This window comes from Chiloscyllium punctatum, chromosome 3 (assembly GCF_047496795.1).
Source record: "Chiloscyllium punctatum isolate Juve2018m chromosome 3, sChiPun1.3, whole genome shotgun sequence".
In the NCBI taxonomy this organism is placed as follows: domain Eukaryota; kingdom Metazoa; phylum Chordata; class Chondrichthyes; order Orectolobiformes; family Hemiscylliidae; genus Chiloscyllium; species Chiloscyllium punctatum.
This window is the reverse complement of record NC_092741.1, coordinates 136,737,635-136,761,594: the sequence shown is the minus strand read 5'-3', so window position 1 is coordinate 136,761,594 and position 23,960 is coordinate 136,737,635. Positions and strand designations below refer to the sequence as shown.

General features: G+C 40.9%; 1 protein-coding gene and 1 long non-coding RNA gene across 2 annotated transcripts in view; one reads left to right on the top strand and one right to left on the bottom strand.

The window, feature by feature from the left end:
• rnaseh1 (ribonuclease H1) overlaps positions 1–8,221 on the top strand; it is a 35,099-nt gene extending 26,878 nt beyond the window's left edge. The window contains exons 4-8 of the mRNA XM_072561033.1: positions 356–455; positions 3,136–3,190; positions 3,438–3,522; positions 4,433–4,557; positions 7,553–8,221. Of these exons, the coding sequence (XP_072417134.1) occupies positions 356–455; positions 3,136–3,190; positions 3,438–3,522; positions 4,433–4,557; positions 7,553–7,639 (452 nt within the window). The 3' untranslated portion in view covers positions 7,640–8,221. The remainder of the gene's footprint in view (positions 1–355; positions 456–3,135; positions 3,191–3,437; positions 3,523–4,432; positions 4,558–7,552) is intronic.
• Positions 8,222–8,376: 155 nt separating this feature from the next.
• The window catches only part of LOC140465497 (uncharacterized), a 16,939-nt gene continuing 1,355 nt past the window's right edge, over positions 8,377–23,960 (bottom strand). Inside the window, exons 2-4 of the long non-coding RNA XR_011955119.1 lie at positions 19,265–19,369; positions 15,757–15,965; positions 8,377–9,641 (exon numbers count right to left, since the gene is read on the bottom strand). This is a non-coding gene — a long non-coding RNA (uncharacterized lncRNA). The remainder of the gene's footprint in view (positions 9,642–15,756; positions 15,966–19,264; positions 19,370–23,960) is intronic.

Genomic DNA, 23,960 nt, shown 5'->3' with positions numbered 1-23,960 from the left:
CACTCACCTCTCCCCTTTCCAATACCTGATGAAGAGTCACCAGATGCAAAAGGCTAACTGTACTTTCTTCCCACAAATGCTGCAAGACCTGCTGAGTTCTCTCTCCAAACTACTCCAGCTTGTCTTGAATAATAGAGACCATTAAAATATGACTGTCTCAACGTCTTGTATCCATTTAAAGCAGCAAAGTAATAACCAGGTGCAGTTACATAGTGTGAATTCCTTTGTGGAAAAATTCATATTTTTAAAGTGTTCAGCTGTGTTTTAGCTGTAAGAATTTGTTTAAGGATCAACCCCTTTCCTTAAATGTCACTTATTGTAAACAAATCCAACCGTTTGTTTTTTTTTTGATCAGGAGATGCTGTTGCAGTATACACGGATGGCTGCTGTTCAAGTAATGGGAGGAAGAGAGCTCAAGCTGGAATTGGTGTGTACTGGGGACCAGGTCATTCCCTGTAAGTAAAATAATTTATTTTCAATTTGGAAACTCCTGAGAAATTAACAACAATTGTAATTGTAATGATTTTTAAGTGAATGTTTGTTTGATTTTTACTGTTCCTGATATTGTTTTTCTACTGAGCTATTTTACATTTTGTAGACTCTCCACTCTAACCAATTTTAAATGGATATTTGTTTTCCAGTTTCCAGGATCTGTAATATTTTTATTCCAGTTTTAAATGGATGTGAGATCTCCTGGGATAATAGTTATAGTCACTTTGCTTTATCTGTGATGGCTAACTGTAATTGTTAGATGCTTCCAGTGCTAATGCATTATTGGGACAATAACAACAACGACAGAAACGCAATATAAATTTTTCTGTGTTATTCAGCCAGTGACTATTCTCATTCTCTTCCCAAATGCTCCAAAACCAGAGGACTGCCTGCAGACTGGCTTCCCCTTTTAGCAGCCAGATTCCAGGAATTCTCCAAGAAAGCAAGTTCTACATTCTGTCCCTAAAGTGATACTGGAACCAGAAATTACCCCAAATCTGTTACTCCAAGGCAACCCCCAGAACCTCCTGTTAAACCCCACCACCTCCCACTTCTCACTGGCATATACCTTGTAACTAAGTAATGAAATCCACTAACTTAACCGAAAGAAAGGAATTTACATTATTAAAATATCACTGACTTAAGGGTTTTCAGTGAAAGTAGCCAATTCACGAAATTCAATTCTAAAGCTTGTGCTTTTTAAAACAAATACTGAAATCTGTGCAATGAAAACAGAAGTTACTTTGGTCATTATAGGACAGTAACTGCGTGTGATGGAATCTAAGGTTTGAGAGCTTGTATATTTTTGGGGCAGTAGCTAATTTAGAAGGAAATTGACCCTTCCAATTCCATGAAAAAACAAAGACTGAAATTGAGTTTGGCAACCAAACGTCAAGGTAATCTGGAACTGGTTGAAACCATATTTTAAAAAAAACAATCAAGCTCTGATGATTATGATCATCATCATCTTGGTGATACAGTACAGGCAGGCTGAAGAAGATAGAGGATAGATCCAGAAGTTAAGAATAGGTAAACGGACAGTTGTCCTACCTGTTTCTATTATTTGAAGATTTGTGGATTTATGTAATCCAGACCTTTGTCGTCAGAAATGAGGAGATTCTACAGACTTGCTGAAGGGACTACTGAACCAATTTGCAAGACATGCACGTGGATAAACTCCCATGTCTGTAAAAAGCTTAGTTTGTCAATTAATGTCAGGAACAAACACGTTTTGGTTCAGGATATTGCTATGTGTTAATGCTGAATTGTGACTCTGAAGTGGTTAACTTAACATACCTAGACACACAACCACAGCAGTCTATTAATTACGTGATGGTGAAATCAGTACGTTCTGACTCCGCTTGGGGATAATCCATTTTACATTCTTTACAGGCTAAGAATGACTAGTTGAGAATCTGAGACCTCCGCATGCTTGTATTGATTAGTAAGACATTTACAAAATATGCTCAACAGGAGAAAAGACTGAACACTTTACCCTTGCTGGTTCAGATGTCTCCTCCTCAATGCCTTGGAGATAACAACTTAGTGTTCTGAAGCATCATTCTACACACATTGCTGACCACTTTTAATGAATGTGTAACAGCATGTTCTCAAAGACCTGTGTAGTGAACTGACCACTGGCTGATAACCTGCTGAATGTCCCTATCTGTGCTGCAAGAAAGCCAAAAGCGAGACATGAAGAGGGTGTACACTTGTCTTCCAGTTGCTAAAATTTGATGGCTGTCACCTTCCAGAGGTTGACTGTTTGGGAGGGCATTGAAGAGGCAAGAAAAAAGTATAAACTCAGCTGGCTGAGCTTATGACTCACTGACAATAGGCCAGCAATTTGGGCAACTTCTCAGCTTACTGTCTTCACTCGAGTGGGGCTCCTGAGCCACACTAGTTAATGTTTCATACAGTTCACGCCCATGGAAGATTGTCAAGGGATATCTTACAATAATTGGCGGGCTGCTTTTGCACACCTTTGTGGCTGATGCCTTGAAAATGTAGGATAGTTGAGGGAAGCAGGACTAAATAACTTGGGCAATATCTTCCCTAAGCTCAAGATTCACCGTGTTGTCTCTTCCGAATGCAAAGCTAAGTAATGATCTGTAACGACTCATTTCAATTTTCCAAATCTTGTGACAAGTGAGCCATTTTTTGCAACCCTCATACCTACTCTTGAATGTAATTGAGATCAGGAATTTAGTATTGTAGGACATAGGACATTACAGCACAGTACAGGCCCTTCAGCCCTCAATGGTTTCACAGGTTGGTGCAACAATCTGAAGCCCAGCTAACCTACACTATTCCATTATCATCCATATATTTACTCAATGACCACTTAAAGTTGGTGAGTCTACTACTGTTGCAGGCTGGGCATTCCAAGTCCTTACTGAGCAAAGATAGTGCCTCTGACATTTGTCCTATATCTATCACCCCTTTTAATTTAAAGCTATGTCCTCTCATAGAGTTCATCACCATCTGAGAAAAAAGGCTCTCACTGTCCACCCGATCTAACCCTCTGATTATCTTGTGTGCCTATTTTAAACCACTTCGCCGCCTTCTCTCTAACTAAAGTTGTATGGATTTATTATCTTTATGTTGCCCTTTTCTACTGTTAATTTTTATTTATTTTCTCAGAAACCTTAGTGAAAGACTTGCAGGAAGACAGACCAACCAAAGGGCAGAAATAGTTGTAAGTATTCTGTATTGAAAAAAGTAGCCAAAATGTTACCAAATCCTATCTGTACACAAAGCAGTGCACAAGTGATTGCATCTATTCTGCTGGTTTAATAAGAAATTATGTTGGTGACATCACTTTACTGTCTTAACCATGACATGCCAATGAGATTTGTGAAAGCTGCACTGCTAGCAAACATTCCTCACTTTACTGACCATTGTTGAGCAAAGTTACTGAAATTGCTTTTTTTTTTCTTCATTAGGCAGCTTGTCGAGCAATTGAGCAGGCCAAAGAACTCAATATTGAAAAGCTTGTTATTTTTACAGACAGCATGTTTACAATTAATGGTAAGTGGCTGTAATCTGTGGAGCAATAGATATAGAGAATGCTCAAGAAACTCTGCTCTGACAGCACCTATGGAGAAAGAAAGAGTTAATGTTTTGAGTCCAGTAGAAGAGTCCTATTATCCTGTCTGCCTGTGCCAGGACTTTGTGTACTGGTACATGACCAAGAGCTAGAGCAAATATATAGCCTAACTTGGTATTATTGGTGACATAACACTTTGCATTACACTGGTTATCATGGTACAAGCTTGCCAGCTAAACTTGTACAGACTCTCCACTGACCTACTCAACAAACAGTCTTCACTTTAATGAAAAATGCCACTAAATGCATGGAAACAGAATTATCCGTCTCCAAGTAGTATCCAATTCTGTTCCAGACATGATTTGGAATGGGTGTGGAGGAGAGGAAGGAAACCAAGTCAGTATCTGCTTCTGATGACTATTTAGTGATTTTTGCCAAATGCACCTTTTGTAGACAATCTGCACAATGTCATTGTCATCATTTAAACTTTTAATCCCAAATTCTTTAAAAATTGAATTCAGATTCCATCATCTGCCATGGTGGGATTTAAACCTAGTACTCCACGATATTACCTGGGTCTCTGGATTAATAGATAGTCTAGTGTTAATACCACTAAGCCATTCCTTCCTCCTAAACCTACAAGGGAAAAGTACTAAACTTACTGCTTATGTGACCTTGGTGAACTCTCTCTCTCCCAGATAATAAATGTTATCAGTGGATCAGATGATGTTAACTTTAATCCTTAGTGCTGTTTCAATCCATCTGTCTACTGTGTTATCTACATTGCAGTTGCAGCTGTAACCACAATAAAAGCACTTCATTAGCTTTTGGTGAATATTTTGATGTCTTGCGCTTGTGAATGAAATGCAAGTTTGCCCTTCTTTCCAACAGGTATCACCAAGTGGATCAAATCTTGGAAGTGTAATGGCTGGAAGCTTAGTACTGGAGGATCAGTAATCAACAAAGAAGACTTTGAAAGACTTGACAAATTAACCTCTGGTATAAATGTTGAATGGGTATGCAACTTTTTTTATTTACTGTCAGTCATATAGATGTACAGTATGGAAACACCTTTTAGGGCAACTCATCCATGCCGACTAGAAATCCTAGTTAATCTAGCCCCATTTGCGAGCATTTGGCCTATATCCTTCTATGCCCTTCCTATTTATATACTCTTCTAAATTCCTTTTAAATGTTGTAAGTGCAGGAGGGGACAGATCTTTAAATTGAGGGATGATAGATATCGGACAGATGTCAGAGGTAGGTTCTTTACTCAGTATTAAGGGCATGGAATGCCCTGCATCCACCACTTTCTCTGGCAGCTCATTCCAAAAATATACTACGCCCTGCGTGGAAAAAGTTCCCCTTTAGATCTCTTTTTAAATCTTTCCCCTGTCACCTTAAACCTATGCCCTATTAGTTTTGGACTGCTCTCCCCTTGGGAAAAGATCTTGACTCTTCACCCTCTCCATGCCCCTCATAACTTCATAAACTTCTATAAGGTCACCCCTCCGCCTCTGACACTTCAGGGAAAATAACCCCAGCCTATAACTCAAGCTGGGAATGTCCAAAAATCTCTTGGAAATCAGCTGATGAGCCACTAACAGAAATTGCAGTTAAGAATTTCATGCAAGGTTAACGAAAATGCTTTTATTTGGCTGCTGGGTAGTTACCAATGTTATTGCACAGCAAAAAAAGAAAAAAAGTAAACAAAAAACACGGATGCTGGAAATCAGAAACAAAATTATAAATTGCTGGAAAAGCTCAGTTCTGGCAGCATTTGTGTAGTGAACATTAACTCTGATTTCTCTTCACAGTTGCTGCCAGACCTGCTGAGCATTTTCAGCAATTTGTGTTTTCAGAAAAGAAAATGACTCTTTGCTCATTACCATACCTTGACTCCCATGTGTCTCTATCTTTTTGTTGCTTGCTCTTCTCTCTGACTTGCATTCATTTCCATTCACTTCAGCACCTGCTTTTGTATCATCTTTTGTTGTCAACATGTTTGTTTTTTTTTGTTTCTTGTTTTACATGTCTTTCTGTCAGTTTTCACATGTGAAAACAGAGCAGTTGTGTAAAGCTCTTGACCTCTAGTTGAAGAATTAAGAATAAGGAAAGATTGTTTGTATATGAAGTTTTATGTTGTAATTCTTGGTGTTCTTCTCATCTGGGAGAAAACAAGAAATTCTGGAAGTGAATAAAGGAGAGGTGAACTTGCAGGCACAACTTGTAGTTTTAAAATATTTTAATTTAAATGTGTTGCTCTTACTAATTATAATCTCTGTTGGAACTTTATCTACTTGCTAATAGAGTGTTAGAGGTACAGTTATACATTTCAAGCTGCTTGCTGCTATTTGGTCAAAATCATGGGTTTGAAGCAATGTTTCTTTTTAACATTTAGTTGCTGAGCATGGCTTAAGTACATGGTCCCTTTTTAAACTCTGCTGTGCAGCCTTGCCCATATAACTTTATGGTAGCCTTTGGGAGGCGTGACAGCTAAATATAGACCAGCCTTTTGACGTATAAACACTGATTAAGTGCTTGACCCATAAAAGGCATGTGATAAATTGTCACATAGCGCACAAATAAAATATCAGCAGGTCTGGCATCTGTGAAGAAAGAAGGAGTTAACATTTCAAGTCTGGTATGACTCTTCTTTTAGAACTGAACCCCACACTCGGGTTTCCAGCAACTGCAATATATTGCCTTTTATTAAACAAAATATTAGACTCGGCAGACAACTGTTTGAGTAAAAATTGTACTACATTTATTGTTGAAAGCTGTTAATATTCTAAGAGAAATTTTGAATACTCAGTGATCAAGTAAAAGAACTACAATTGAACATTTTGTTGGTTTTTAAACAAAAGTAAATTATACTATGCAAGTTTCCTCACTTAGAGCTCAAATTGTGTTCCTGAAAAACCATTATTTTAAACAAAAAGACTTCAGGTGAAGCACTGATTCAAATAGGAAGCAATGTTAAAATGGCCTGTCTTGGCAGATAATAAAATTCAAATTTTATACATGTATCCTTTTTAGGTTGAAAATACTGTACGACCTGTACTTTTAAATGGCTGAATGCCTACATTAGTAAAAATGTTAGAATAACATTTTCCAACACATAGACACAACCTACAGCTCTCAAATTCACTTCAGATTCAAGATTTTTTGCACATCTTTCCACTGAGTGACCCTGTAAACTTGGTAACAATTGTGGGCTTCTCAGCTCAAGAATGGGCTTCACTCAAATTCTTGCCAAGTAATTTTAAAAATGAGGAACATCCCTCGTTGCTAAAGGCCTTCTACGCTCACTGCCTTGTATAGACCCTTACTGTTTTTTTGCCAGTCCACTCCCACAGCTTCTGCATAGCTACCAGGTCTCAACTGATTTCACAGTTCCTGTGATATTTTTCTGTATGCCTGCTCTTAGCTAACAGCAGACTGCCACATTCAGGGAGAAACGTCCAACTAAATGAAAACTAAAGAACTGAATTCATATCCAGAACCCACTTTCATGGCTGTTAATGTCCTCAAAAAGAAATAGAAACAGTTTAATTTTTTACCCTCAACATGACTCTTTTTGATTCTGTGACCCTAATGAATAACTTATTTATATAATGGACATGATCGTCCCCTCTCATGTCGGAATAATCAAGATGTTATCATGTTTATCAAAGAGTTTTAGTTTATTTCATTTAAATAACATCATAATCATATTGCTGAGGTAAGTGTTGATCTTGTGGCCTAAATATGGGTCACCCATTGTTCAATATTTTTACACTTTTAACTCCGAACTTGTTACCATTTAACTGTCACCTAGGCTTGCTTGATTTTAAATAACATTAGGATTGTTACCAATTTTCCCTCAGTTTTCAATTATGTATTATTTTTCCTTTAATCTTTTATTTAAATCCAACTCACAAACTGATTTTGTAAAGCATATAAATTATAAAACTAGATGTTAATAGCAGTGAGTGTCTAAATGTAGTATGTTTTCCTTTTGCTTTGCAGATGCATGTCCCTGGTCATGCTGGTTTTTCAGGAAATGAAGCAGCAGATAGTCTAGCCAAGGAAGGAGCTTCCAAGCCCCTAAGCTGATAAACATTGTCAAACACTTTGCAGTTCATGGATGCACATCTGAAATATATGTAAATTTCTTATTTTTTTGTAAAGCCTCCTTTTTCAGTCGCTCCAACAATGCTCTTTATTACCAACTGCAGGCAACAGCTTGTTCCATTGTCAATAATATCATTGAAAAAAATCATATTTCACAATGGGCTGGTTTCCTAGCCATTTTAATTCAAAGTTGTAGCTAGCAAATACTTGAATTTCTAAAATGTTGTTTATTTGTCATTTTGGGAAAGTATCTGTGGCTGAATAGGTTTGGCTAAGCTTTCCAACTTTGCAGCCTGAGAAATTGGAAGGGATTATGTCTTTTTCTTCATTAACACAGTGCAGCATGTTGGTATTTGCACCTCACTGTTACAGTACATCAAATTGTGGTGTGTTTTCAACCAAGGGCATGTCAGTCACTTGTATTTTGTTAAACAAGTGTTTGTACAGTGTTGATGTGCAGAACTTGCCTCATTTGGCTTTGTGTGTAAGAGGTTCTGATCTAAATTTTATTTTTTTTTTGCAATGTTTAAATACAATTTTTTGATCCCTGTTTTGAGGTTTTTTCTTTTGTCTTATCATCTTTATTACTTTCTATTTGTAAGCTATGTATATTTTGTCATGGTAATGCTTTTGCACATGAGTCTCTTCACAAACAAGATTGATTCATCTTTTCATCTTTATAGAAATTAACTAATTTTTTTAGAATTAACTTGTTTTGTATATAGGGCTGGTTTTCAGTTTGTAAAGCTAAAATCATAAGAAATAAATCTTCTATTTTGTAGATTGGCTTTTGCTTTTTGTTCAAAAACCATTGTAATGACATTTACATAATTTTCATTCTAATTTATTCTCCATACAAGAATACTTATGAAAGTTCTCTGAAAAATGCTTGCCTTCCTGAGCATCTACAATCCAGGTCTAACTTACAAAACATATAATGAACATATCAGAATACTTTGGGCATCTATGTAACAGCGTGGAAAACAATCTGGCATGTCATGTTCACAAAAAGCAGGACAAAAGCACCCTGGCCAATTACTGTCCCATCAGGGTCGTCGTCGTCATCGTCATTAAGTGCTACCTGATAGCACCCCCACAGAAATAACCTAATACATAGTTTGGGTAACTTGAAATAAAGGCAGTTTTTGGTTCAGATTGGCATAAGGAACCCCTGGCAAAACTTGAACCAACAGAGTGGGAGAGTCCCCATTGGTTGGTTGAGTCATAACTAGAACAGAAGAAGATAGTTATGGTTGCTGGGAGGCTAATCAATTCCTTCCTGAGATATTGCTGTAGCAGTTTCTTGAGGCAGTGTCAACCGTTGAGTCAATGACCTTCCTTCCATTATAAAGTAAAAGTGGAATGTTTACTAATGACTGCACAATATTCAGTACCTCTACAACTGGTTTGGGATTTAGCTGATTTTTCCTGCTCTTTTCCGGCCAATACAAATATTTATTTTAGATGCTTCTCCAATTCCCTCTTCAAATTCACAATCTGAATTTGTCTCTTATCATCTTGGGCAATGCAGTTCAGACATTAATCAATTACTTTTTAATGAAAAAAAGTATCCCTTAAAATATTTGATTCTTTTGTTACTTCCTTTAGATCTGTGTCCTCTGGATCTTGACTCTTCCAACAATGGGAATAGTTTCTATTTATTCTGTCAAGAGACAATTTTGTTTTAAAACCTACATCAAATCTCTTTTGCAGCAAGATCACCATTGGTGGCATGCTTACCAATGGAAACGAATAAATAAAAACCATCCAGTGCTATAAACGAGCAGATAGCCCAGTGGCTGACAGAACTTATGATATTCAGGACCCCAAATGATGATGATCTCAAATTTTAGAAAGTAAGGTGTCCATTCGGTCATTGGATTTCTTCTGGCAGTTCTTAGGACGGTGCAGTTTACTGAATTAGCTGAAGCAAACAACAGTCACTTTGGGCTCAAGTTCAGATATTGCTTCTGTAATACTGAAACTGAAAGTCAAAACAATGCCAAGATTAGTGAAAGCAAGAAAGGCAGAATAATACCCATTCATATCTGCTAAAGTCCTCAAGCAGGAGATTGCAAAAACAAGAACCAGCATGAGAATTCTTTTTAAAATAATAAGTGCAATTAAAAAGCAGGAAAATAAAAACTGTGACGGTATGTCCTAAAATAGCACACGTTTTAATACAAGAAAGTGAATGGAGACCAATAATTAACCTTACAACTGTATAAAATAACAATGGAACCCATCTGTTCAAAATTTTGAGACTACAATAAACAGGATGAGCAGCTTACTCATGTTCCTCTTGAGCCTGCTCTGCCATTCAATAGGATCATTGCTGATCAAATATTCCTCAGGTTCCTGTGCTTTCCCCAAAATCCTTGATTCCCTGACTGAGCAGAATCTCTGTCCTAGCCTTAAATACACAAGTACTCTGTGGCAAAGAATTCTAAAGACAACTCAGAAGAAATTCTTCTGTATCTCTGTCTTAAACTGGTGCCTTTTTTTATTCTGAAACTGCCCTCTGGTCCTTGACTCTTCCCATGAGGGGAAACATCCTCTCAGCGTTTTCCCTGTCAAGCCCCTTAAGAATCCTATCGATGAGATCACTTCTCATTTTTCTAAATTCTAGTGAGTGGAGTCCCAACCTGTTTAGCCTTTGGTCATAAGACAATCTCTCCACACCAGGGATCATTTTTAGTAAACCTCTGAACTACTTCCAATGAAGTCATTCCCTTACTGCAGTAAGGGAACTAAAATTGCCCACAATCCTCCAGATGTGGTCTCATCAGCACCTTGTACAGTTCTAGTAAGACTTCACTACTCTTTTACTCCAATCCTCTTGATATAAAGGCCAATATTCCATCAGTCTTCCTGATTACCTGCTGCATTTGTCTGGTACTTTCAGGAAAGGAGTTCTAGGTTTTTTTTTTCCCCAGTGACAGTTTTGCTGTTGACTTGCTGCAGTGCGTCTTGTATACTATACAGTAAATTGAAGAAACATCTGACAGTAGTTGGATATAGAGAAGTATCCATTAGTGAAGAAAGGTTGTTGTGCTGTAGTAATGTTCCTACCTCTGGGCTAGGAGACTAGATCCAAGTCCCACCTTCTCCAGAGCTGTGTAATAACATCTCTGAACAGGTTGAGTAAAGTTAATGTTCTCTAGTGAAGGAGGGTTCTTGTGGTGCAGTAGTAGTATCCCTACCTTTGAGCCAGGAGGTCTGTGTTCAATTCCTATCTACTCCAGAGCTGTGTCATGACATGCCTGTTCTGCAACAATGTTCTGAACTTGATATAATTGGCCTCTTATAACTAAAGATGACTGTAGTTGTAAGTTATTTTCTAATCAACTTGTTTGGAGATGTTATTACACATCTCTAGGAGTAGGTGGGATATGGACCCAGACCACCTGGCTCTGAAGTAGGGACAACAGCCCTTATGCGAGAGGTGATACCAACCTCAGAGAGTCATCCCACCTGATTCCCTTTGACTTCAATTTTGGCACAAGGAGCAGAAGTAGTTACTTGGACCTCAAGCATACCTTGATATTCAAAAAAATTATGGCTGATATAATTATTGCATCTTTCTGCCTGCCATCAAAAGTCTTTCACTGCCTTGCTTATCAAGAACTTAGCCAGCCCTACCTTAAAAATATTCAATAGTCTGTTTTCACTACCTTTTGAGGAACAATATTCCAAAGGCTGTCAAATTTCTGAGAAAAGGTTTCTCCAGACCTGTGTCTTAGATGGGTGACTCAACATCTTGAGTGACTTCTGGTTCTGGATTCCTTTCCGTATCCACGCTATCAAGATCTCTCAGGATTCCATGTTTTTCAATCAAGTTACCTCTCGCTCTTGTAAACTCCAACAGCCTAGCAAGTTTTGAGAAGATTTGAAGCTCAGGTTGAGATTTTGGATGTAGGTTTGCTGCTGAGCTGAAAGGTTCATTTCCAGATGTTTCATTACCTTACTAGGTAACATCTTCAGTGGGCCTCATGCAAAGCAATGCTGAAAATTTCAGCTTTCTATTTATATGTTTGGGTTGCTTTGGGTTGGTGATGTCATTTCCTGTGGTGTAGTCACTTTCTGTTCCTTTCCTCAGGGGGTGGCAGATGGGATCTAACTTGATGTGATTTTTGATAGAGTTCCGGTTGGAATGTCATGCTTCTAGGAATTCTCGTGCGTCTCTTTGTTTGGCTTATCCTAGGATGGATGGGTCATGTCTTTTTGTGGCTAGTTGGTGTTCATGACCCTCTCTCACTCGTATCCTCACATACGGATGAGGAATGACACCACTTCGACTGGGACAACACATCCATCCTAGGACAAGCCAAACAAAGACATGCACGAGAATTCCTAGAAGCATGGCATTCCAACCGGAACTCTATCAACAAGCACATCAAGTTAGACCCAATCTACCACCCCCTGAGGAAAGAAACAGAAAGTGACTTCACCACAGGAAATAACATCACAGGAAATGATATCATCAACCCAAAGATACCCAAAAATATAAATAGAAAGCAGAAATTTTCAGCATTGCTTTGTGTGAGGCCCACTGAAGATGTTACCTAGTAAAGTAATGAAACATCTGGAAATGAACCTTTCAGGTCAATGAGCAAACCTACATCCAGATATAAGCCTAGCCTCTCCAACAAGCTGCCTATTCCATGTATTAATGTATTAAGCCTCTGAACAACTTCCAATACATTTACATCCTTCCTTAAATAAGGAGACCAATTCTGTTCACAGTTCTCCAGATGTGGTCTCATCAATGCCGTGTATAACTGAAGCATAACCATCTCATTTTTCTATTAAATTCCCTTGCTATACATTATCACATTCCATTTACTTTCCTAATTACTTGCTGAGCTTCCATATAAACAATTTGCAATTTGTGTGCTAGACCATCCACATCACTCTGTATCTCTGAGCTCTGTAATTTGTAACCATTTAGATAATACTTTTTTAAGCATCCTGCCGAAACAGACAATTTTACAATTCCCACATTGTATTCCATTTCCCCACTCACCTAACCTATCTACATTCCTTTGTACAAATAAAACAAAGAACTGCAGATGCTGGAGATCTGAAACAAAAACAGAAATTGCTGGTGAAACTCAACAGGTCTGGCAGCACATGTGGGAAGAAAGCAGGGTTAACTTTTCAAGTTCAGTGACCCTTCATCAGAACTCTGATCATAAGTTCTGATGATGAGTCACTAGACTCGAAATGTTAACTCTGCTTTTTTCCTCCACATATGTTTCTCAACCTGTTGAGTTACGCCAGCCATTTCTGTTTTTTGTGCTATATTCCTTTGTCACCTCTTAATGTTCTTTTATAAACTTACTTTCCTACTTATTGTGTACAGGCAGTGCCCATCTACAAACATCCAACTTATGAACACTCATACTTACAAATGAGGTCCCATACAGAGGTGTATTAATATTAATTTTAAAGATCCAAAAGGCTCAAAACCAAAACAACTATTTTATATTGTCTTGTGTTTCAAATTGCCTCCAAATTAACTTGTGAACATACTCAAGAAAGGAACCTGCTTGCAACGCAGGGACTGCCTGTATTCAGAAAATTTAGCAACTGTACGGTTGGTTCCTTCATGCAAGTCATTTATATAAATTGTAAACAGTTCAGACTCTGGCCCTGATGCATGTGATATGCCACTCATTACATCTTGCCAACAAGAAAGTAACCCATTTGTACCTATTCTCTGTTATTAGCCAATCTTCTATCCATGCCAATACCTCACCCTCTACATAATGAGCTTTCCAAATAAACTTTGAAGTGGCACACTATCAAGTACCTTCTAGAAATCTACGTACAGTACTTAGATTTGTCTCCCTTTATCCACAGTTTATGTTATGTCCTCAAGGAACTCCAATAAATTAGTTAAAAGTGTATCTCTGTTCACAAAATTATGTTTACTCTGCTTGATTACCTTGAGTTTTTCTAAGTGCCCCGCAATAATATCTTTAAGCATAGCTTCAACATTTTCTCTCTGTTCAGATGTTAAACTAACTGATCTGTAGTTTTCTGCTTTCTGTCTCCCTTCTCAAGTAAAAGAATGAAATGTTCACTATTTTCCAATTTAAATAAACCTTCCCTGAATCAAAGGAATTTTGAAAAATTAAAGCCAATGCATTGACTGTCCCATTCACAACCTCTTTTAAGTATAGTGTCTAGGATGAAGTCCGTCAGGATCCAAGAATATGCCAGCACATAGATACAATAATTTGCTCATTCTCACTTCCCTGGTGACTGTAATTTTCTTGGGTTCCTCCCTTCCATTTCCTGATTTCCAGCTATTTTTAGGATATTACTTATTGTCCTTTGTAGTCAAGATTTATTCACAGCACCTGTTCAATTAAATTGCCATTTCCTCATTTTCCATTATTAATTCCCCAGACTCACTTTCTATAAAACCAAAGCTGATTTGTTTTTTTTCAACTTTATATATCTATTGAAACCCATTTTTTGTTGTTTTTCCAGTTGGCTTTTTCTCATACTTTAATGTTTCCCCAATCTTTTGATCATTCTTTGATTTTCAAAAAATATATATTCAACTCAATCTTCTGATCTGCCACCCATCTTTGTGATTTCCGTCAATGTTTGATACCATCTTCAACTTTTAGTTAGCCATGGATAGTGAGTTCACCCTTTGGAATTTTTTTTTCTTTTTCATTGGAATGTATTCTGCAATATCCCCATAATTGTTTACCACAGTATTTGTACTGACTTATCTCAATTTGCCAGTTGACTTTGGCTAGCTCTGCTTTTATGCCCTTATTAAAGTTTAAAATACTAGTATTCAACCCACACTGCTCCCTCTCAAACTAAACATAAAATTCCATCTTTTTGTTGCTGCTACCTAAGAACACTTTCATTCTGAGGTAATTGTACAATACTGGGTCTCGTACAGACTGCTATCTGGTTGGCTTCAGAATGTGCTGTTCGAAGAAACTGCCCTGGAAGCATTCTATCAACTCTTCATCTGTGCCAACTTGACTCATTTATTTTTTCCAGTCTATATATTCTTTCACTCAAGAATGGCTGTTAATGGCCCCTTAATTTGAATCAGCAAATTGCATTTTAATTGAATTATGAGAGAGCTGCAAACTAAAAAATATGTTAAACATTGTTGCGGTCAATCAGGATCCTTAAAAATAGGGGAGCTGACTTCCCCATCTCATCTAGTTGCAAAACATCCCATAATTTTACCTGTGTTCAAGTGTAAAATGTTGGGTGATAATTAACTGGACTGGGGATTGAACCTGCTTTGAGTGGATAGTCAGATCACACCTGCAAGGATCCTGCTCAATCAACTCCACTCAGTGGCTGAGGAACACCTTCTAGACAATGAGGTTTTCACCCAACAAAAAGCATGGGATGTCATCGTTGTTGTGCAGCAATTTCATGAAAATCACAAGAAACAGGACCAATCACTGTTTATCACCTTTTTCAACCCTACAAAACCCTTTGAATTTGTCAAACATTAATGCTTACATAATATCCTCATTTTGGCTGCCCTCAGAAAATTGTCACCGTCCTCCACAAAATCCATGATGACATATATGATCCTTACCAATGGAACTACCAGAAACCCTATCTCACAGAAAACTGGTGTCAAACATGGCTACCTTCAATCCAAAACCACTCAAACTTCAGTTATAAGGCTTCAGTATGCAGGTACACATCTATGTGTGTACTTGCTCAGACTCCAAACTCCAGGCCAATGTTGATTCCTTTTCTGAAGTATGTGAGAAAATGGAGTTTTCAGTAAACACCCAGAAAACTAAGGTCCTCTTCCAACCAACTTCCATAGCAAAACACCTGGACACTGTCAAAAAAGATCAATGACACAATCCTAGAAAATGGGACTATTTTCTACATCTTGGGAGCCTCATCTTGAAGAAGACAGATTACAAAAGTCATCATCACTTCCAATGTGCCAGTTTAGCCTTGAGCTAACTGACAGGGGAAAGAAAATCATTTGGGGTCAAGAAACTGAAATCTAAGTCTGAGGTTGCATTTTAACAAGCAGCAGTAACTTTGTGTTTCTACAAGTTTCAGAGAGTTGAGCAACTTACAGCAGGTATTTGATAACACCAGAGAAGTCCCACCACCTTCAAATGATCCTCCAACTTGATGGGGAAAAAGACAGTCCAATAACAGTATCCACTTCCAAGCCAGCTTGCTCAGCATTAACAGTCCATTGGGAAGACATCTTGTTCATATGCCTGATGCTAGATTCTCAAAGTTTGTGCTCTTGTTATGAAGTTGAAGGCATGGAATGTATCTTTAAGAGAGAGTGAAAGCTGTTTTGGCAGTGAGAATTTGCAGGCAACTATCATGTGACTGACTAGAAGTTTCAGAATATACTGGAAAATTGAAAATATGTAACATGTGTTTGTAAACTACATACTTCAGTTGTTTAGACCAATATTTGAATTTAACCAGTTTAAATTATGCACCAGGATACTAAAACACAATCAACTTTGAATTTTACTGTTGTGACAACATCGACCCAATGAGACAATCCGATGTTTGGGGTATAAAGTAGCTGGCATTTTGAGAGTTAGTTAGTGAGAGAGAGTAACCTGCTATCTAGAGAGAGACTGCCATCCAAAACAATCTCTTTCAAAGGTACCGTTTTCATATGAAACAATTTGCAGCCAAGGACCGAAGACAACCCAGGTAGATCTTCAGCCACAGGAAGATAGACACCAATGACAGCCGCTCCCTGCTTTTGAAAATAAAGTTGATATAATTTTAATAGAGGCTTTTATTGGATCAATATATTGTTATAGAGTTGGAGGCAGATAATAAGTAGTTAGGATAAAGGAGGCTTAGAGTTGCAAATATTTGTTGCTTTATGTTCACTTTTAGAGTTAAAGAATAAATTGATCATTTTTCTTTAAAATAGTAGTATTTGGGAGTTCTCTGTCACTTATATTTTAGCAGATTATGAGGCGAGGTGAGCTTTTCTGTGTGTTTGGTTTAACTAGCAGAAGGATTCACTGCTTTGTCATAACACTTTACTTGAAACTTGGTTGTAGATAAAGACTCCCAGAAGGACATCAGAAATGCTCTAAGGTTTTCCTTAAAGCATTCCTGCTTATCAACCATCTCAGAATACATTGAATCAAAGTCAAAGCAGGTCATCCTTGATCCTGAGGCACTGGTTGAGAAGGGTAATACTCTACATTGTTGTGTAGATACCCGAGTTGAAGTTGTATTGAAACAAGGTGGTGAGGACACAGATATCTGCAGTGACATGCTGGGTGTTGTCAGGGCCCATAGCCTTTGTTGTATTCAGTGCTTTCAGATGTTTCTAGATATCAAGTGGAACAAATTTTCTGTGGGGACCTCAAGATGTATCAACTATTCAGCACTTCTGGCTGCAGTTAGTTGAGAAAAGACTCAGCCTTGTCTCTTTCACTGATATGCTGGGCTCCAATCTTATTGAGGATGGAGCCTCTTCCTTCAATGATTTGTCCACTAGCATTCACAACAGGATGGAGCAGTTCTGCAGACCTTTGACCTGACCTACTCTTATGGACTACTCTGTCTGTCAGATGCTGCTTCCATGTTTTGCATGCTAAGAGTCCTGCATTTTAGTCTCACCAGATTGGAACCTCATTTTTAGGTATGCCAGACACTCTTAGCACACCTTTCTGCACTCCTGATTGAACCAGGCTTAAACCCCTGGCTCAACGGTAATAGTAGAGTGAAAGATTTGCCAGGCCATGAGGTTACAAATCGTAGTTGAATACGATTTTGCTGCTACTGAAGGAGCACAGGCCCGCATGAAAATCCATTTCGATCTGCTAGACCTATTCTGGATCTGTTCTATTCAGCGCAGTGGTAGTGCCACAAAACATGATGGATAATATTCTCAGTGTGAACATGGACTGAAGAACTGATAGTCAAGATGCCTAATACCATCATGCACAGATGCCTCTTTTAAATGTGGAGTGGTGAGAGTGAAATTAAGTTGGATTTTATTTGTTTCCCTCACCATCTGCTGCAGGCCCAGTCTGGCAGAACAGTCCTTCAGGACTCAGTAAGTAGTGGTGCCAACTTGTTGATTTTCTGTATGTACATAAATTCTTCTATGTGGTATCTAAAAATACCATTACATTTGGATGCGTTCTCAGTGAGGGTGGGTATTTTCACCCATGGGTTCAACCAGCTGCTGTTGTGTGAAAAATGTCAAGAATCTATGAGGATGAAAGGGAGGGTCAGGACAGGGAAAGAGGAGAATCAGGAACTAAAGTGAGGACTCAAAGGAAAATTGTGGAAAATGAGAGATGACTGGCAGTAAATTTAGAAGTTGTGGATAGCGTCACTGACGGGAAATGATGACCAAGGATTTTTTTTTGTGGAAACCTCAGTCACCATACAAGGCACAAAGGGAAGCTATTAAAGTAGTTCTACTGGGGTGCACTCACATCTTTTAAGCATCTGTGTAATTGTTTTGGTGTTGCCAATTGTCTCTAATCCTGTTCCACAGCGTAATTCAGAAAAGTTGAAACATAGCCAGATCATGGAATGCAGCACCTTGCACTGTACATACAGGAGAATTATAACAAATGCCCACATCTGTCTGGATTTCAGAGTGCGTCCATGTTTGTGGGGGTTCCACCAGCAGCCATGTGGGAAGGCAAGTGCTGAGGATAACACAAGAGTCTGCAGAGGAAGACAGACAATTAAGTGAGTGGGAAAAAATTTGATAGGTAGAATATAATGTGGGAAAATGTATGGTTTTGCACTTTGACAGAAAGAATAGAGGGGCTGCATTGTACTCAAATGGAGAAAAACTGCAAATAAGGGATTCAGGAACCTTTCTGCAAAAATCACAAAAAGCTAACATCCAAATTCAGCAGGTGACAGGGAAGGCAAACTGAATGTTGGCCTTTATTTCAAAAGGAATGTAATACGAAGATTTGGGAAGCTTTGCCAAAACTACACAGAGCAATAGTCAGGCCACAGCTGTGAACAGTTTTGTGCCCCCTACCTAAGGAAAGCTACACTGGCATTGGAGGCAGTCCAAAGAAGGTTCACGAGATGGGTACTAGGTATGGAAAGACTGTCTTATGATGAAAGTTGTTGGGTTTGCACTGGAATTTAGAAGAATGAAAGGCAACCTTATTGGAACAGACAAGACTCTTAGTAAACTTGACAGGGTAGATGTTTTCCCTTATGGGCAAAGTCTAGGGCCAAAGGACGTCCTTTCAGAGACAGGTGTCTAAAATTTCAGACAGGGATGAGGAGTAATTTCTTCTCTCAGAAGTTAGTGAATCTGTTGAATTGTTCACCAGGAGGGCTGTCATGGGTGGGTGGTTAAGTATGTTCAAGGAAGAGATACACAGTTTTTTTTAAATCAGTAAGGGAATCCAGGATTATGGAGAAAAAGCAAGAAAGTGGAGTTGACGATAATTAGATCTGCCATGTTATCATTGAATGGTGGAGCAGACTCAACGGGCTGAAGTGAGCCAAGGTGGACCAATAGTCAACACAGAAGGGTAGTTCTTTAAACTTTCCCACCTGTTCCCCACCTGTTCTATAATGTCAACGTTGATGTTTACAGAATACCTTTGATTTCCACTCAGTCCTGCCCCCAGCTTTCCTCTTCACTTTCTGTGGATGCCCATCTTCCTCCGCTCACTGGTGATCACTTGGATCCTAGAATATGATGGTCTGAAGCAAAGAGCAAAAGTACTTCATTACAGAGATTCTGGATTAGTGGTGCTGGAAGAGCACAGCAGTTCAGGCAGCATCCAAGTAGCTTCGAAATCGGACTATTCATCAGGAATAAAGGCAGTGAGCCTGAAGCGTGGAGAGATAAGCTAGAGGAGGGTGGGGGTGGGGAGAGAGTAGCATAGAGAACAATGGGTGAGTGGGGGAGGGGATGAAGGCGATAGGTCAAGGAGGAGAGGGTGGAGTGGATAGGTGGAAAAGGAGATAGGCAGGTCGGACAAGTCCGGACAAGTCATGGGGACAGTTACTGAGCTGGAAATTTAGAACTAGGGTGAGGTGGGGGAAGGGGAAATGAGGAAACTGTTGAAGTCCACATTGATGCCTTGGGGTTGAAGTGTTCCGAGGCGGAAGATGAGGCGTTCTTCCTGGTGGTGAGGGAGCGGCGGTGAAAGAGGCCCAGGACCTTCATGTTCTTGGCAGAGTGGGAGGGGGAGTTGAAATGTTGGGCCACATCGGGAGCAACAGATACAATAAATGATATTAGTGGATGTGCAAGTAAAACTTTGATGGATGTGGAAGGCTCCTTTAGGGCCTTGGATAGAGGTGAGGGAGGAGGTGTGGGCGCAGGTTTTACAGTTCCTGCGGTGGCAGGGGAAAGTGCCAGGATTGGAGGGTGGGTTGTTTGGGGGCGTGGACCTGACCAGGTAGTCGCGGAGGGAACGGTCCTTGCGGAAGGCGGAAAGGGGTGGGGAGGGAAATATATCCCTGGTAGTGGGGTCTGTTTGGAGGTGGCGGAAATGTCGGCGGATGATTTGGTTTATGCGAAGGTTGGTAGGGTGGAAGGTGAGCACCAGGGGCGTTACGGTCCTTGTTACGGTTGGAGGGGTGGGGTCTAAGGGCGGAGGTGCGGGATGTAGACGAGATGTGTTGGAGGGCATCTTTAACCACATGGGAAGGGAAATTGCGGTCTCTAAAGAAGGAGGCCATCTGGTGGGTTCTGTGGTGGAACTGGTCCTCCTGGGAGCAGATCTGGCGAAGGCGGAGGAATTGGGAATACAGGATGGCATTTTTGCAAGAGGTAGGGTGGTAAGAGGTGTAATCCAGGTAGCTGTGGGATTCGGTGGGTTTGTAAAAAATGTCAGTGTCAAGTCGGTCGTCATTAATGGAGATGGAGAGGTCCAGGAAGGGGAGGGAGGTATCAGAGATGGTCCAGGGAAATTTAAGGTCAGGGTGGAATGTGTTGGTGAAGTTGATGAATTGCTCAACCTCCTCGGGGGAGCACGAGGTGGCGCCAATGCAGTCATCAATGTAGCGGAGGAAGAGTTGGGGAGTGGTGCTGGTGTAATTACGGAAGATCAACTGCTCTACGTAGCCAACAAAGAGACAGGCATAGCTGGGGCCCATACGTGTGCCCATGGCTACCCCTTTGTTCTGGAGCAAGTGGGAGGATTCAAAGGAGAAATTGTTAAGGGTGAGGACCAGTTCGGCCAAACGAATGAGAGTGTCAGTGGAAGGGTACTGTTGGGGACGTCTGGAGAGGAAAGAATGGAGGGCTTGGAGGCCCTGGTCATGGCGGATGGAGGTGTAGAGGGATTGGATATCCATGGTGAAGATAAGGCGTTGGGGGCCAGGGAAACGGAAGTCTTGGAGGAGGTGGAGGGCGTGGGTGGTGTCTCGAACGTATGTGGGGAGTTCCTGGACTAGGGGGAATAGGACAGTGTCGCGGTAGGTAGAGATGAGTTCAGTGGGGCAGGAGCATGCTGAGACAATGGGTTGGCCAGGGTGGTCAGGCTTGTGGATCTTGGGAAGGAGGTAGAACCGGGCAGTGCAGGGTTCCTGGACTATGAAGTTGGAAGCTGTGGGTGGGAGATCTCCTGAGGTGATGAGGTTCTGTATAGTCTGGGAGATGATGGGTTGGCGATGGGGGGTGGGGTCATGGTCGAGGGGGCAGTAGGAAGAGGTGTCCTCGATTTGACATTTGGCTTCAGCGGTGTAGAGGTCAGTGCGCCAGACTACCACTGCACCCCCTTTATCCGCTGGCTTGATGGTGAGGTTGGGATTGGACCAGAGGGATTGGAAGGCTGTGCGTTGTGAGAGTGAGAGGTTGGAGTTGGGGAGGGAGGTAGACAGGTTGAGGCGGTTAATGTCCCGGCGGCAGTTGGAAATGAAGAGGTCGAGGGCAGGTAATAGGCCAGCGCGGGGTGTCCAGGTGGATGCAGTGTGTTGGAGGTGGGCGAAGAGGTCCTCGGAAGGTGGGCGGGAGTCCTGATTGTGAAAGTAAGCTCGGAGGTGGAGGCGACGGAAGAATTGTTCGACATCACGGCGTGTATTAAATTAATTGATGCGTGGACGGAGGGGGATGAAGGTGAGTCCTTTGCTGAGGACTGATCGTTCGTCCTCAGTGAGGGGGAGGTCTGGGGGGATTGGTGAAAACTCGGCAGGGCTGGGAGCTGGGATCTGGTGTGGGTGTAGAGCTGGGAGTGGGGGCGGAACCTGTAACTGGAGTGGGTGTGATAGTGGGGGAAATGGGGGTGGAGTCATGAGCAAGGGAAGTGTTCCCCTTGGGGCTCTGGGGGGTGGGGATAGTGCTGTGGGGGGCATGTCAGCAGAATGCAGGTGAGTGGCGCTGGTGGGGGCGGAAGTGGTGGTGACCACGGCAGTAGGGGTGGCGGGAGTCACTGAGCATGTGGCATCAGCGATGATGTGAAGGGCAGAAGTGATGTCAGGTGTGATGCATGAGGAATTGTGAGGGGTGGAAGTGGTTGTGGGAGTGGCTATGATGGGGGCAGAAGTGACATCATCAATCAGCGTGGGGGTGGTAGCTGCATCAGCCGCATGGCTAATGGTGGAATAGGTTCCGAGGCCAGGGGAATCTTCTGGAATGTTTGAGGAGTGCTGGTTATGGAGGTGGGTGGATAAAAGTTTGTTGTACTAACAGTTTTTGATGTTTGAGATGGAATTGAAATACTGTTTGTTCAGAGTATGAATTCTCCTGAGGATGTAGTACAGAGTGGGTCATTTGCAATTCTGAGAGAGTGTGGCCCTCAGCTGAGGCAGGGCTGACTGTAGAGAGGTTAGGTGCCGGCGCATTGCTGCAAGCGTGGAGCGGAGGATCTTGAAGGAGAACTGTTGCTGGTGTTTTTGAATCTGTAGTCTATACTGTTTGTCCTTTTTGGGTCCAAACTCTGCTAGTTTAAAGGTGGTCTGGAGTCCGTGTGGGATGAGTTGGTTATGGAGGCAGGCACTGAGGAAGCAAATGTGGCTGTAGTACTGAGTTTGTTTCACGACATGGTTGAAGAGTTTCAGGGCAGAGGAAATGACCTGGGAGCTGCAGTGGGAGAGGGACTCCCTGAGATTCTTGTAGAGAGAGAAGGAAAACTTCTTCAAGGCAGGCATCCTTACAAGAGGATTCGCAGGAGGGTTAAAATCAACTCGGTAAAAACATTGACTGCAGATGCTGGAAACCAGATTCTGGATTAGTGGTGCTGGAAGAGCACAGCAGTTCAGGCAGCATCCAAGTAGCTTCGAAATCGACGTTTTGGGCAAAAGCCCTTTATCAGGAATAAAGGCTGTGAGCCTGAAGCGTGGAGAGATAAGCTAGAGGAGGGTGTGGGTAGGGAAAAAGTAGCATAGAGTACAATGGGTGAGTGGGGGAGGGGATGAAGGTGATAGGTCAAGGAGGAGAGGGTGGAGTGGATAGATGGAAAAGGAGATAGGCAGGTTGGACAAGTCCGGACAAGTCATGGGGACAGTTACTGAGCTGGAAGTTTAGAACTAGGGTGAGGTGGGGGAAGGGGAAATGAGGAAACTGTTGAAGTCCACATTGATGCCTTGGGGTTGAAGTGTTTTTTCAAAATTGACGTTTCGGGCAGCCTAGTCATCAAATGGTAAACTCAACAACATTGTAGTGGTCATGTGAGCAGAATTCACACAGTCAAGCCCCTCAAGGCGACAACCTGAATTGTAAGAGGAATGTAAGGCTGCTTCGACAGCATTTTCCAAACCTGTGATTGCTATCACCTTGAAGGACAAGAGCAGGACATACATGGGAAGAACACCACCTCCAAGAAACATACACAGTCCACTTGGAACTATATTGCCCTTCCTTCATGGACACTTGGATCAAAGATATCTGGTCATTCCCTATCTAGACTCACGGTGGATGTTCCTATACTGCACAATCTTCAGCAGTTTGAGAAGGAGGCCAATTCTCGCCACCTTTCCAAGGGCCATTCAGGATGGGCAATAAATCTTTGCCAGCTACCGATGCCCACATCCCATGAACAAATGTTTATAAATAAGGAACGTGCTTGGAACAAGTCACCAGTAGAATGAGTTTTTTTATTCATTAATGGGATAAGGGTGTCAATGGTTAGATCAGCATTTATTGCCCATCCCTAATTGGCCAGACCCTGTGTTTCTTCAAATAGTGTCACTGAATCTTCTATAACAACCTGACAACATTGCTGCCACTAAGAATTTTTGGTATACAGATCTTGAATGGCATTATTTTTAAAAATATGTTCATTCATGGGATGTGGGTGTCACTAGCTAGGCCAAAATTGTCCATCCCTAATTGCCAAAAGGTGGT